The sequence below is a fragment of the Hypanus sabinus genome, chromosome 12, assembly GCF_030144855.1.
Source record: "Hypanus sabinus isolate sHypSab1 chromosome 12, sHypSab1.hap1, whole genome shotgun sequence".
NCBI classification, from domain to species: Eukaryota; Metazoa; Chordata; class Chondrichthyes; order Myliobatiformes; family Dasyatidae; genus Hypanus; species Hypanus sabinus.
The window spans coordinates 33,634,673-33,650,728 of NC_082717.1; the positions used below are offsets into that span (position 1 = coordinate 33,634,673).

At 39.3% G+C, this 16,056-nt stretch overlaps 1 protein-coding gene across 4 annotated transcripts in view; it reads left to right on the forward strand.

Moving 5' to 3' along the window:
• The window catches only part of prkcea (protein kinase C, epsilon a), a 616,772-nt gene that overhangs the window by 328,465 nt on the left and 272,251 nt on the right, over positions 1 to 16,056 (forward strand). For all 4 annotated transcript variants that reach the window (XM_059985743.1, XM_059985740.1, XM_059985741.1 and 1 more), the window contains exon 3: positions 8,174 to 8,333. In XM_059985743.1, coding sequence (XP_059841726.1) covers positions 8,212 to 8,333 — 122 coding nt within the window. In that variant the 5' untranslated portion in view covers positions 8,174 to 8,211. The remainder of the gene's footprint in view (positions 1 to 8,173; positions 8,334 to 16,056) is intronic.

Consider the following 16,056-nt stretch of genomic DNA (forward strand, 5'->3'; position numbering starts at 1 on the left):
GGTCTTGTTATGGTCTTGTAAGTGCACAAGATGTTAAATTTAAAAAAAAATAATGTCATAACACATGAAGCTGCTGAGGATTGTGTTTTTTCAGAAATGTTGGAAAAAAAGTTGCTATCATTATTTTGTTTCTACGCCTTAAGTGAATCATCATGCATGTGAAATTGTGTATCAAAGCTTGGCAAAGAACTCTTGCCTTAAACCTATCCCGTATGGAACTTTGATCATTCTGAAGGATAATTATTCAAAGTATTTCCAGTTTTTAACACTTCTATGATCTGCATTTTGGTTTAAATTCTCATTTTCAATATTGTTTGTTAACAACTCAACGTACAAGTCCTATGACTCTTTCAGGTTACTCCTGATGTCTGTTTCTTTCTTCAGTTAGGATGACACAGAGATAGCATCACTTTCTCAAAGAGGTCTCGATTATCTCGCATAGAGAACCAATAAGCATTATATTTTTCCATGATATTCCTGTGATATAAGATTCCTTCAAGATGTTTCCTTTTTTCCCTTAATTATTCTCTGAGTAAATGACAGCTTATTTCCAGAAGGCCATGGATATTTATTTTGTAGCTGCCATTGAACTGAGGTGTGGAGAAATTACTTTAGTCAGGGGTGAAAGTCTGATTTTAGGGGGTGGTGTAGGGTGGGGTGGGGAAAGAACATTCAAAAAAATAAGGGCTGGGAAACTGGAGGGTGGATTTCTGAGTTAAATATACATTATCTAGAGAGGAATAGGAGATTGGTGATGGTTCAGCTTGCTGTTGGCAAAGCCAGAGAGACTAAATGATGGTTTCTCAGGAATTTTGTGATGATGCCTGATTAATATTCTACACATACTGTATCTCTGTGCCCTGGCCTATATTCACCACAAGGAATAGTTTACTGTTGATACATCTCTATTTCAACAGAAGTTTCTAATAGAGATTTTGAATGGCATTGTAAATGACGACCCATGTGTCCTTTGGATGAGGATATCGTTGGGTCAAACTGTGTACCAAAGTCAGGTGCTTCTCCCAATTAAACCAAAAAGTCTGCAGGAAGTTGGTGGCAACTTTGTGATCCACAAAAGACATCCAGAATTTTAGCAAAAGAATATTTGATACTTTCCGGGTGACTCCTGACTGCACAACAAGCCATTAGTTTTCAGGAACCAAGTTCTGCTACTTTATCAAGCTGTCATATTTGCCACAAATAATGCTTAATTTATATTTCTTGTTATCTTAATTTATTCCTTCCCAAATTCCTGGTCTCTTTATCATTCTTCCTTGATTTATAATCTCAGTTGTTATTGGGGATTGAGGTCTTTGTCTATGGCACAGTCAGCTGAGAAAGTTAATTTAACAAGGCAATTCAAGCTATGCTGAGCAAAGAATGTTTTTTTATGACTGCACTTGTCATATTGCAGTACAATTGGAGAGAGTGCCATTTCCTAAATGTTAGGTCAACTAATTATTATTTTGATCACCCTAGGAGAAGCAGGGTACCTATTTGTAGAACCTCTACTTCACTGTTGAAATGGAGTAAGATTTTGATTTTTAATGGTCCAGTCTCTTTCTGCTGAAAGCATGGTTCTGCCACTAGTAATTGCAATTGGCCATCTGGCTTCTTTAATAGAAGGGGAACATTGGGTAGATTATATTAATTTACAGATGACATTAAAAGTACCAGCTTCTCGGCTCAGTAACTTAGGTATTGAGTTACAATATGTTCAGTGATTTCTGGTCACTTGGAAGCATGCTGCTCTTGAAAATGGGCATACCATACTGCAGGTCCTTGTACATATATCCAATGCCCTTTCACATCTAAAAGTTAATTTTTTTTAAAAAATGGTAGACTTCACAATTGCATTCCTCTCATCAGGCACTGGTTTCTTTTTGGAAATGGGTATTTTGGGAACTGCTTCTCAATCTGGTTACCAAATATGAGGTAGGGTATCTTCTGTCAAAAGGCATGAACATTTAAAATTGTAATCAAATCACAAACAAAGGGAAGTCTGCAGATGCTGGAAATCCGAGCAACTCACACAAAATGTTGGAGGAACTCAGCAGGCCAGGCAGCATCGATGGGAAAATTGTACAGTTGACGTTCGGGCCGAAACCCTTTGGCAGGACTGAAGAAAAAAAGCTGAGAAGTATATTTGAAAGGTGAGGGGGAGGGGAAGGAAAAACGCCAAGTGATAAAATTGTAAATTTCTTTTGTGATTAATGGGCTGAAGAACGAATGTCTTATTTAACATCTTGATAATATTTCCACTTGGTGCTTCCAAGCTCTATTAGAAACACTTTTCTTATCTTATCCTTTCAAATTACTTCTTATTATCCCTCAAGTTCATATTGACTGGTAGCAAAGAGCGCAGATGAGTACTGAAACCCTAGAGGCAGTTATAACGTGGTCTAACTGCTCTCTTATCCTTTCCATTAATACTGTTTAGTCTTGTTGTACTCACATTACAATTGATATTCAGACCTCCCACAAACACCGTCTTGATTTATTGGTTTGGAAAATGTCCGTGAAATTGTGCTGTTGATTACTACTTCAAGGCATATTGATTGCAGTGCTTAATTACTAAGATTAATGTCTACCACTGCAAGTGTGTGGCCTTCCTCAGTCAGGGTTGACCGTGGATGTTTCGTCCTAGCTGTCTGGATACGCCAGCCTGGGCAGCACAATATGGAGGACAAGTCCTAATGAGGGGTCTCAGCCTGAAATGTCGACTATACTCTGTTCCATGGGTGCTGCCTGGCCTGCTGAGTTCCTCCAGCATTTTGTGTGTGTTGCTTGGATTTCCAGTATCTGCAGGTTTTCTCTTGTTTCTGTTGCGCGTGTAGCCAGCTTCCCCTCTCTATGCATGTGATGAACCCAAAGGAAGGGCAGAGACCGATACAGTTTGGTACCAGTAGTGTCTCAGGAGTTGCCAGTCAGCATTGAACTCAATGTAGGACTGCCTTAGGGAGTCCAAATCCAGATATTTCCCTTGGGGTTTGCTCCTGAAGCCTTCCCCATGAGTGGGTATAGGCACAGGCAACAGGGGTTTGAGATCAGAGTTTTCCTTCTCCTAGATGAGCTGACAAGCCCAGTCTTCCTGAAGCAACTAGTTTTATGGTGCAGGTAACCCGCCTTGCCCCTTCTCCTGTTGGTAGAAACGGTTCTGCTGGGCTTAGTACCCACAACCTTAAGGAACGAAAGGTACAAGTGTAACCCAGTGGAAATATATTCTCTCTCAGCTGTTGCCAGTAATGCCAAGGAAACTGGACTTCCTACAATAAAGAAAACAAATAACAACGAGGCCAATAAATTAGTTTTTAAAGTCATAAAATCGAAGCCAATGATGAGAAGTTCTCAATCCAATCCAAAACTGATACCGGAGTAATTGTTTTCATAAGGATTTTAATTGTGCACCTATAAACCATCATACTTTATTTGCCTTTCAACTTTTATCTGTGTCACTGCAAATCATTATCCCTGTATTCAACATCCCTTCATTCCAGGGCTCCAAAAGGCAGCAGAGTTAAATTTTAAAAACCTGAAATATCCATGTGATTTCTAGGATGTTTCCGTAGCATTATCATTAAATGGTTAATATTGTTGCATAAAGTCCTTTTATGCATACATAGCTCTGTGTGATACTGAAATGATACATCTGCCACCCAAAAGGATGTTGCACGAACTGCAGCTGCATTCAAGTTTAAAAAAAAAATTTGACCCAAGTTTAACTTGAATCAGTCGATAGCCTAAATACTGTTATTAAATGTATTTCTACCACTCTTAGATTTCTTTACTCCTGGACAGGCATTTACGTTTATGACAGTTAATTTTTAACCAATTAGAGGAGCCAGCAGAAAATTCTTTGTGTATGTTTTTCTTTGAAGAAGCAGTTGAAATGGCAACAGATAATAAATTTCACAAAATATTGCTTTCATTTGCTTGGATGTTGTAAGAAATAAATTATAACTCGCCACATATTCAAATTCTTGTTCATTTGTGCAAATTTTATGACACATCTTATATTTATAAAATTCTTCTTATGACATGACTTAAGAGTCATATCTTTTACTTAATTTACGTTTCCTTCGTTATGAGTGTGTGACTCCTGAGCAGTTTTATCAAAGTTTAAACCTCCGGTGGTCAAATGTCACCCAGTCTTCCTGCCAGGGGAGGTTTCTACTGTCATCACAGTTGCAGTGTATGTTACACCCCTGCCCAACGTCAGGCTGGTCCTGGGGGAGCAGAGTAGCGTGATCAGCAGTCACGAAACAGCACACCCTGATGATGTCTCATTCAATTTAAACGCCAGTCCAGATAGACTGGAAAGGCATTGTGTCGAGAGTTGGGCCGATTTGGCTCACTCTCCCACAATGTTCACTCCACTTTCCGTGGCACTGAGGCTGTGAGTCTGCCCATGGCCTCTGTGCTCTGTGTCTGAAACTTTACAACAGTTTGTCCCTTTAATGTGACGAACTGATACCAAGGCTTTGGGCCTACTTCGGCATGCTTAGGATTTGGATTTAAGGACTCAGTTTGGTTTGGAATGCTGTTGTTGTTGCTTGATTCGAGTGTTCATGTGATTTTTGTTTTTTTTTCTCTCTTTCCCTGCGAAATGGGGTTTATTCTGTATCTTTTTTTATTTGGGTTCTTTTGGTTTCTCGCTTTGTGGCTGCCTGTAGGCAAGCAAATCTCAAGGCTATATAACTAACTGATACATTCCTTGATAATAAATGTACTTTGAATTTTTGCATCTTCATTATGGGGAATGTCGACCAGGCCATCTTGAAGACGTCTCTGGCCAACTACCACTAATATATCACCTGTGGAACCAGATGAGCAAAAACACGTGACCACTGTTAACCATCAAGAATGTTTACTGAGCAATCCCATGCTCGCACTTTGGAAAGTCTGATCAGCTGGCTATATTTCTACCCTGGCATACAGGCAGGGACTGGCAAAGGTGCACTTATGGGACTGCTTTGAATTGGTTGACTGGACCACACGCAGGGATTCATTTCTGGATCCGAGTGAACATGTCACAGTGGTCACCTGTGTGAATCCCTGCAGCACCTGGCGATCCTGTGATATCAGCGACAGGCCCTGGTGGTGTACTTGGCAGGGCATTGACAACCTGGGCCAACCAGCTGGCTGGAGTGTTCAAAGACAAATTCAGTCTCTCACTGCTGCAGTTGGAGGTTCACACCTGCTTCAAAAAAGGGCATCAATCAAACAGGTGCCCAAGAAGGGCAAGGTGAGTTGCCTCAAAGACTATGATGAACTGCTTTGAGAGGCTGGACATGGCTCAAATTGACTCCCGTCTGAGCAAGCATCTAGGCCTGCTGCAACATACCTACTGGTACAATAGGTTTACAATGGATGCAATTTCACTGGCTCTCCACTTGGCCTTGAACCATCTGGACAACAGTAATGCCTAAGTCAGACAGCAATCTATTGATTACAGCTCGGTGTTGAACACCATAAACCCGTCAATACTAATCAATAAGCTTCAAAACCTTGGCCTGTGAATCTTCCTCTGCAACTGGATGTTCGACTTCCTCACCAGACCACAGCCAGTGCCGCCTGGAAATAGGTGCACCTCAAGTATGCGTGCTTAGCTTGATGCTCTACCCCCTGTACACTCATGACTTTGTGAATAGGCATAGCTCAAACAGCATCTATATATTCGCCAATAACCCACTGTTGTTGCAATTATAAAGAAGGCATGCTAGCGGCTATATTTTATTAGGAATTTGAAGAAAGTTGGTATGTCACCAAAGAAACGAACAAATTTCTTTATATGTACAGTGCAGAGCATTCTAACAGTCTAATATGGAGAGGCCAATGCACAGGATCAGAAATAGCTGCAGATGGTTGTAAACTCAGACAGCTCCATCATGGGCAATAGTATCACCAGTATTGAGAGCATCTTCCAAAGGTAATGGTTCAAAAAGTGGCATCCATCATTAAGGACCTCCATCACCCAAAGCATGCAATCTTCTTTATCAAGGAGGAGGTACAGGAGTCCTTGCTTCTTCCATCATCATTCCGCTAACATTTCTGAACAGCCTATGAACACTACCTTTCTATTTTGCTCTCTTTTTGCACTAATTTATTTATTTTTACATTTCTCATAGTCATGTTTATATGTATTGTATTATACTACTGCCACAAATCAACAAATTTCATGATATTCAGTATGTCAGTGATAATTCTGATTCTGCTTCTATAAGTTAAGATCACCACATCGGTGCCGTGTCTGACTTATTCTAACAGTTAATTTACACCTGAAGTCACGCTGTGTTCTATGCAGTGTAACAGTGATCTAGGCAGAGTGAAGAGCAATTTTAAATTGATATATTTCCATGTTCTACTTCTTTGTTTTGTGGAAAAAGGCTGTTTTGTAGATTTTTGTCAATTTTCAAAAATCAAAAAATTTGGGAAACAATCTGAGGCTGCAGTTTTACAACTAAATTTAAAATTAAGACATTTGCTTTTTCTCGTCGATTCTCTGCCTGATCGGTTCTTGTACAGTGCAGCACAGCTTCCAGAGTCCGTGTTGCATTGTAAGAGAACTGATTAAGTAGGAGAACTACAAGAATCCAAATCTCTATAAGTAAAGCTCAGAAACAGAGTATCTTCTGAAAATTCTATTAAGTAAGGTTTATTAATTACTAGTGCTTCAAAGGTTATTTGTACTTGAGAGAAATTAGTCTCTGTTCATCAGCATTAAACATGAGCATATCATCCGATAGGTGTATTTGTCTCATATGATGAATTTTGCTGACAAAAAGGGGGCTTAATGTGCTGAGATGAATGTACTGGATTACTGATAAACACATACTGAGTTCTGCACTTTTGCATTTATAAAGTAAACCAAAAAGCTTCAATATGCTAGTAGCAAAAATTATTCCCACTCTACTATTTCAATCATGTAACTGATAAAAAATCAATTCCTGTAATTTTTTTCATCTGATCATATATTGAATTAAGGTCTATGAGGAAAAGGCAGGTAGGTGGAGATGAGCCTATGGTCAGATCAGCCATGATCTTATTGAATGGCAGAATGGGCTCGATGGACCAGATGGCCTACTCTTGCTCCAATGTACTAATGTTTTTATGACATGTAAATGTATGAGCTGCATTATTTTATTCTTCATCTTTGTTATGATGTTAATACCATTGATCCTTCCCGAATATTTTGCAGTATAACCTCTCCCATCTTTTAGTGGATGCTCTGAACAAAATGGGCTAATTGAAAATCTTTGCCATTATACAGTTAGAATCAATGTTTGCTCAAGTTAGCATGGTGTTAACTTGCATCCTTTCTTTCTTCGTTGGGGGTGCCTCTTCTAAGAGTTCTTGGAATTTGTATAAGGAACATCAGTATCTGAGGAATCATGAGTACTGTACCTTGCCACACTGTGGCACTAGAAAAACAATATCTCAATAGGAAGTTTGGATCAGTGAAGAATATTTTAAACAAATATTCGGCTCAGGACTTCAGTGTGTTTTGTCATAATTGCAAAGGAATTAGGCGTACACTGAGGTCATGGTCAGATTTGACAATGGACATGGAATTAGTAAAGGAAAGTGACGTTGAGGAGAAATATTAGACACAATCACATTGAACGAAACAGGACATGCCGGAGTTGAAATGGACTTGCTTCTATGTTCTAATATTTCACTATTTTAAAGTGGTTTAGTTTTCTTACTGATGACCCTGATCACAGATGGAAAACAATGATTCAGCATCTTTGTTGAGCTAACTTGGTGACCATGTGGATTGATGGGGATGAATGGGAGGGGTACCCATGAACATGTCAGCTCTAGACCACAGTGTTTTATCTATGGCCTCAATAATAAACCATAATATTTTCTCTGGTCCCCATCTGTAACAGCCTCTAGTCAAGCTGGTCAACGTCTGCTGCAATTAAACAATTTCACATTTAGGTTCCTGCCACTCTTATAGCGCTCTAAGTACATAATAAGGAGACTAGTGACACTGTCTGTGGACATGCTAGTCACTAAAAAGTACCCAAGCCAAAATAGTCTGAATATGGCATATACGTCTCAAGCAAGATTATGTCAGGAAAATGTTGAATTGGTGTTAAATCTTTCAGTACTGTATTTCTTGATAATTCATGTTTGTACTCATTAAGTATTTCCTTGGTCTCTGCAGCACCAAAGGAGAATGAAGAACGGGTGTTTAGAGAACGGATGCGACCCAGGAAGAGACAAGGAGCTGTACGGCGGAGGGTCCATCAGGTCAATGGACACAAGTTTATGGCCACCTATCTTAGACAGCCAACATACTGTTCACATTGCCGTGACTTTATTTGGTAAGAGAGTTGTTAAAATGCAAATACAAACTATGTAAATTTAGTACATTTCTGTAAGTGCAGCTTTTTCCATCAGTGATTTGAACCAATTCTTCTCAATAGAGTGAACATTCTTTGAGAGTAATTGTTATTTGAATGAAGACAATGCATCTTAAAAAAGGAAAGTAATTTGCTAGGAAATTAAGATACTTGCCTTTGAATTAGACTCCTTCATCCCTATTGTGCAATAATGCTTGAAAGATGTTTAATACATGAAGTCAGAGATTGGGCCAATTTATGTAAGAACCAACACCAATAACAAAATTGGCTAGTTTACTTACTGGACTACAAACCCTTGTGTGAAGAACAATTTATGACCTTGATTCACACAGCCAATGATATCATCATTCAGTATGTATTTGTTTTCAGGCTATAATATCCTAAATTGTGTTTTTTGGATGTGTGCAATACTCCAATTTTATATTCACTCTCAGCTCAACTGTGAGTATATAACACTAGTTTGCAAATATGTTCAAGATTTAAAGACTGAAATTCACAGCTGGTGTTTTCACTATTTGAATATTCATAGAATGGCACCCTCAATAGTCACACCAATGGTTACTTTATTATTAGACAAGCAATAATGATCATTGGCAATACAGAATTGGCTTGGACCTTACTCAGGAAACATGCCCATGTTCCTTGAAGGAAACATAATTCCCGCAGAGTCTTCAGAAGCACCAGATCTCATCAACATCTCTCTTAAGAACAACAATGCTTTCATAATCAAATGTTTCCGAAATTAAACATGGCAGAGTTATCTGTCTTCTGTTCCCCTTGAGGTCAAGATCACCCTGATTATCAACTTCATTGCATAGGATCAATCAAAGCATATCTACGTCAAGTCTCCCAATTTGCTGTGAGTTCTGATTCTGAGAGGTTACTGAAATAGGACATCACAGCAACTGCTTCACTCAAATTCTGCAGTGAGGTAGACCTCCCTGGCCACCTCTGTAAAACCGGGCCCATCTCCTCACGTCTGTGGCATTCGTTAACATTTCTAAGTTGAGTTAGGTGAATTTTAGAGTACTCTTCCTCTTCTCTGCAGCCTGTCTGTTTGCTCTTGCCACCATTATATGTGTTACTGCTATCTTTTTGGTGAGTAGTACCCCTTCTTGTGGGATTAATTGCAGCAAAATCCCTGTAAGTCGATGAGTTTTTGGCCTTTTTAAATAGTTTGGATCCTGCTTTTTCATATAGTAACTTCTGGATGGGAAATGGCTGTTTTTTAACGTGTTTTTGGTTTACTTTAATTTTTTTTTTAGACGCTGCTTTGGGATTTGGCACTCTGTTGCTTACATAATACAACAAAAATGCCTGAAGTGCAATTTCTAGGCTTCTGTGTACCATATTAAGCATAAAGGATTTTGATTTTGTTCATTGATAAGAGAAATATGCAAAGTTTAATTACATCTTGGCTATAAAACATGTCTGCATATACAGTTGTGTAACTTAGTATGTTTTTTAGTATAACAACATTTCCAAAGTTAAGCAATCTTTACCAAAGCAAAACATTTATATCCCATACCTAAATTTCCAGTGAATCTGTGCTATTTACATCTAGGAAGCATTATAGTACACAATCCCATACTCAAACTCAAAACTGCTGCTTATGAACTGCCTCTTTTTTTTTACCAATTTGCCAAAAATTATGCTCAGAGTTGTCCATGGAACTAAATGTAATGTGTTATCTCGCGAATGATCCCCTACATAACTACTATGCAAAATTGAAATAATGTGCATGAAGTACTTTGAAATAATCATGGTACCTCAGATTACCAGAATCAGATTTTGAGTTGTGGATCTATGGAATGCTCTGCCTCAGAAGGCAGTGGAGGCTAATTATCTGGATACAGGCAAGAAAGATTTAGACAGAGCTCTTAAAGATAGCGGAGTCGAGGGATATGGGGAGAAGGCAGGAACGGGGTACTGATTGTGGATGATCAGCCATGATCACAGTGAATGGCGGTGCTGGCTTGAGGGGTCGACTGGCCTACTATTGTCTAATGGTCTATTGTCTATTATCATTGCCTCAGTCTTAAACAACAAATTTCCTGTCAGATAAGACAGTGATAATAAACATGATTCTGCTTCTGAAAAAGCCAAAGCCTGACAGCTTATCGGAGTAAGTAAGCAGAAAAAAGTTTAATCACTAATCTTATTGTCCAGGTGGCCTGGTATACCTCTTTACAAGCATTTTTTCACCGGAACATCTGACTTCAGGAAGAGCAGGGTAAGATTTTGGAAGGAAGAAAAGTTGAAAATTTCCCTGGAAGTAAACCTTCAAATCTACTCAAATAGAGTGAATACCACAGAAATCGGATTTGAGGAAGGAACAATCTCACCAACTGTCTTACTCCCACTACTACAAACAAAAAACTGTGCAAAAAGATCAGAGAACTGATCGGGACAGGATTGTGAACACATGAGCCATTCTGTTTTTCCATATTTGGGTAACATGGAGATCAACACACTTTTCACCCTCCATAGTTAGAAGGTTGAGAATTAAGCATTCAAATCTATTAATAGGGAACATAGATGTGCACATGACTATGACTCCTAACCAAATGCTCAAGGATAATTCTACTGCTCCTCCTGATACAAGTTGACAGACTTTAGTGAATACATATGAATTCAGTTTAGGAAGGAAGCCAAGTACCAGAAGAGAGATGCTCTAGACAAGAGTATCTATTCTAATAATCTGTGAGAGATGGTGAGTAGAATGTCACAGTGCTTACAGCTGCACTTAATCACTAAGAAGGGTCTCAGCTGAAATGTCGACCATACTTTTTTCCATAGATGCTGCCTAGCCTGCTGAGTTTCTCCAGCAATTTGTGTGCATTCTGTGTGTTTAAGTTTCAAGCATTCATTTGGTCAGAATAAGAATGAAGAACACAAGAGAAGGAGGAGAAAGACTGATTAGGTGCAGAAGCCCTATGTACTTACTCATGAGTTATAAGGATGATAATAATGACAATGTTTTATAGTTACAAGTTAGTTGAATCTAATATGCTGAAAGTAATGCACATCATAACTTTATAGCTTTCTTGTTGAATATATCATGAAAATTTAAAGAAATTCCTTATTATTCATTTAAAGCAGAATTCATAGAAACATATTTGTGGCAATTTCTTTTTGGAAAAGAGTGAGAATGATGGTTGGAAATGTGATTCATGGAAAGTAGGAGGTGAAGGGTAAAGGGGACTGAGGGAGAGGATTTTGGGTATGAGGAAATTCAAGGGTCATTAGGATCTAAGGCAGAGGAGGAGGCCAGTGGGCAAGGGTGTACATGGCTGAGTCCCTGGGTGATAAAGACCTAACTTGCAGAGATGCAGCTGTTTGCAAATTCTCCCATGTCAAAAAAGTAAGTATTACTTTGTGGGAAGTTAGAGGATTGGGAAACTACCAGAAGGCAAATTAAAAGTCATTAAGAAGGTAAAGATGAAATATGAAAGTAAGCTAACTAATAATATTAAAGAGGATACCAAAAGTTTCTTCAGGTACATAAAGTGTAAAAGAGAAGCAAGAGTGGATATTGGACTGCTGGAAAACGATGCTGAAGAGGTAGTAATGAGGGACAAAGAAATGGCAGAAGAGCTAGTATTTTGTATCATTCTTCATGCTGGAAGACACCAGCAATATGGTGTAATTTTCAACTGCCAGGGGTCATGAAGAGTGTGAAGTTACCATAACTAGAGAGAAGGTTCTTGGGAAACTGACAGGTCTGAATGTAGTTAAGTTATCAGAACCAGATGGTGTACACCTCAGCGTTCTGAAAAAGGTGGCTCAAGAGATTGGGCTAACATTAGTAATGATCTTTCAAGAATCACTAGATTCTGGAATGGTTCCAGACATCTGGAAAATTGCACATGGCATTCCACTCTTCAAGAAGGAGGAGAGGCACCAGAAAGGGAACTATAGGCCAGTTAGTCTAACCTAAATGGCTGGGAAGATGTTGGAGTCAATTATTAAGGATGAGGTCTCAGGGTATTTGGAGGCAGACGATAAAATGGTTTGCTCAGGGGAAAATCTTGCTTTCCAAATTCTAACATGGATAAAGCAGAGGCTGATTGGCAGGAGGCAAAGAGTGGGAATAAAGGGAGTCTTTTCTGGTTGGCTGCCAGTGATTAGTGGTGTTCCACAGGGGTCTGTGTTGGGACCGATTTTTTTTACATTATATGCCACTGATTTGGATGAGGGAATTGATGGCTTTCCTGCAAAGTTTGCAGAAGATATGAAGATAGGTGGAAGGGCAGGTAGTTTTGAGCAACTAGAGAGCTACAGAAGGACTTAGATTGGAAGAATCTGCAAAGAAACAGAAGATGTAATACAGTTTCAAGAAGTGTATGGTCATACACTTTGGTAAAAGAAATGAAAAGGTTAACTGTTTTCTAAATGGAGAGAAATACAAAAAAACTGAGGTGCAAAGGGACTTGGGAGTCCTTGTGTAGGATTCCCTAAATGTTAATTTGCAGGTTGAGTCTGTGAAAATGCAATGTTATTATTCATTTCAAGAGAACTAGAATATAAAAGCAAGAATATAATTTTGAAACTTCATAGAACACTGATGAGACCTCATTTGGAGTATTGTGAGCAGCTTTGGGCCCCTTATCTTAAAAAGGATGTGCTGAAACTGGAGAGGGTCCAAAGGAGGTTCACAAAAAATGATTCCAGGATTGAATAGCTTGTCATGTGAAGAGCATCTGATGGGTCTGGGCCTGTATTCACTAGAGTTCAGAAGAAAGACGGGTCACCTGATTTAAACATATCAAATGGTGAAAGGCCTTGATAGAGTGGATGTGGAGAGGATGTTTCCTATGGTGGGGGAGTCTAAGATTAGAGGAGACAACCTTAGAATAGAGGGGTGTCCTTTTAGAATGGAGATGAGGAGGAATTTGTTTAGCCAGAGAGTGGTGAATCTGTGAAATTCTTTGCCACAGGCAGCTGTGGAGGCCAAGTCTTTATGTATATTTAAGGCAGACATTAATAGATACTTGATTGGTCTGGGCATGTAGGGATATGGGGAGAAGGTAGGAGATTGGGGCTGAGAGGAAAATTGAAACAGCCATGATGAAATGGCGGAGCAGCCTCAATGGAACAAAGGGCCTAATTCTGCTCCTATATCTTATGCTTTTATAGTTTTACTTTTAGGAAATGTAGAAGTGGCCTGACCCAAAAATGAGTGCAGCAGAGACAATTTAGCAGTAATCTACAATTTTTATAATAAATTGCAAAATAATTAGCCATAAGGGCCTCAAAAGAAGAGAGAACACCACAGGTAAAAAGGTAACAGAAGGATAGGAACAACTGGTTGAGGCTGGCTGGTTCGATGAGTGAACAAGAGCTGTGGCTGCGAGCTGGGCTTAAATAGGCTGCAGGTGACAATTTGGAAAGGAGTGGGTGGAGACTGCAAAGTGTCTGGCTCTTCAGGCCTGACACTTCAGAAATAAAATTAATGTAACCTCAAAGAAACTAAACTGTTTTTCTTCCAAACCGGATATTGAGTGGTTACTTCTTTTATCAATTACCTATAACCAAGAAAAGACAGCAGTCATCCTGTCTGTAGAAATCTGAGGAGGCTATTGGTCCCGTATCTTTGTTAGCTCATTAAAACAAGAGAAATCAAAATCTTACCATCTCATGAGAGAATAATTTATCCTAAATCAAAAAACAATTAAAATATCCTTACAGAACTTCTCATTGTGAACATCAGTTAAGTCTGAAATCAGATGTACCAGATCTGCTAAACTCAGTTATATGATTATAGATAACCTTTTTAAATGGAAATTAAAATATCATTAATATTATACATTATAAATCCATACATCAGATTGTAATATCTACACATATCTTGCTTAGGGGAAATTGATTTGTGGAAAACTCAGTTCATGGATGGTTCTTAAGATTGGAACCCTTATGTAACTGATTATGCTCCAATGTAGGGACTCAACTCCAAATGTCAACAATTCCAGTCCTCCCTTAAATGCTGCTTGACCCACTGAGTTACTTCAGAAGATTGTTTATGGCCCCAGATTCCAGCATCTGCTGTCTCTTTTGTCTCCACTGCCTGTGTATGATTGTGCAGGAGAGCTTGGTTTTCATTCAGCTCCAACCCTCTTGACATTGCATAACACCTTTTCCCTGTAAAGCCTTTATGTAGCCAAGAGCAACAGACATCATCCTCCATTCTTCACTTTAGGACCTGGAATTTCAACACCCTCATGGAGAAGCCCTACAAGAGCAGAACTGGCCATCATTCTGCTTTCATAGTCCTGGATCTCAGACGTTGACGTTGTTGCTCTCAGTGAGGTATGGTGGACAGGAGAAGGCCAGCTGAAAGAAAATGAACGCAGGCAGTTTGTCTTCCAGAAGAGAAGATTAGAAGAGAAATTATATTTCATGAGCTGATTTTTGACACCTCCATTGAGCTCGGCTGCATCTTAAGGACAGTTCGTGAGTTTCGTGAATGAACCAATTACTTCAAAGCAGAGCCATCTATCAGTGACATTGACATAGGTGTTCGGAACCCTGGTAACTACAGAAGAAGACTTTTTTTTTGATCCTGTGAAAACCCTTGCCTGTAGCCCCATGAGAAACAAGTTGGTTCTCCGAGTGATTTACAGTAATTACCAAGGTTGGAAAAGAAACAAACCATTGTAAAGATTTGATGAATCATGTTGGGAAACTTGACTCTTGTGGATCCTTTTAATGACAAAATATTTATATTTTCATAACCAATATTTCATTTTGCCAAAATGTCAAGTGAATATTTCATGGCAACACTTCAGCAACACTGTCCTTGAGCTTGATGGTACATGCTTTCAGACTTCTGTATCTTCTGCCTGATAGGAGCAGGAAGAAGAGAGAATGTATAGGATGGGTAGGATCTTTAATTATGCTGGCTGCATTACTAAGGCAGGGCGAAGTGTAGGGAGAGTCCATGAAGAAGAGGCTGGTTTCCACATTGCACTCAGCTGTGGAAAGTGGCTGATGAGCTCTCTTGGCCATGGTTTCATGCAATTGGACCAGACCAGGATATTGATGGTGTTCAGCCCCAGGAACTTGAGAATTGAAGCTCTCTGAACTACCACAACCCTGGTGTACATAAGCAGGAGCATGTACACTACCCCACTTCCTGAAGTTAATGATCAGGTCTTTTATCTTGCTGTCACTGAGGGAAAGGTTGTTGTCATGATATCACGTTACTAAGATCTCTGTCTCCTTCCAGTAGCCTAACTTATCATTATCTGAGATATGGCCCACTATAGTGGATGCTATCTGAAAACTTGTGAATGGAGTCAGAGCAGAGTTATTCTGTGCAGTCATGAATGTAAAGGGAGTAGAGTAGGGGGTTGAGGATGAAGCCTGGTGGGCACCAGTGTTGAGAATAATTTTAGTGGCAATGTTGATACCTATTCTTGCTGTTTGCAGTCCATTAGTCACAATTACTCAAAGATCCAGTTGTAAAGGGAGGTGTTGAATCCTGGGTTTAGCAAGTCTAAAATGAGAGCTTGGATTTATAGCATTGAAGGTGTAGCTGTTGTCAATAAAGATAGTCTAAAATAATGACAGTCCAGCTGACCCAGAGATGACTCTCTGGGTCAGGCAGATAGCATTGGCTGTAGACCTGTTTCAGGAGTAGTTGAATTGCAGTGCGTCGATGTTGCTTGGGAGGCTAGAATTA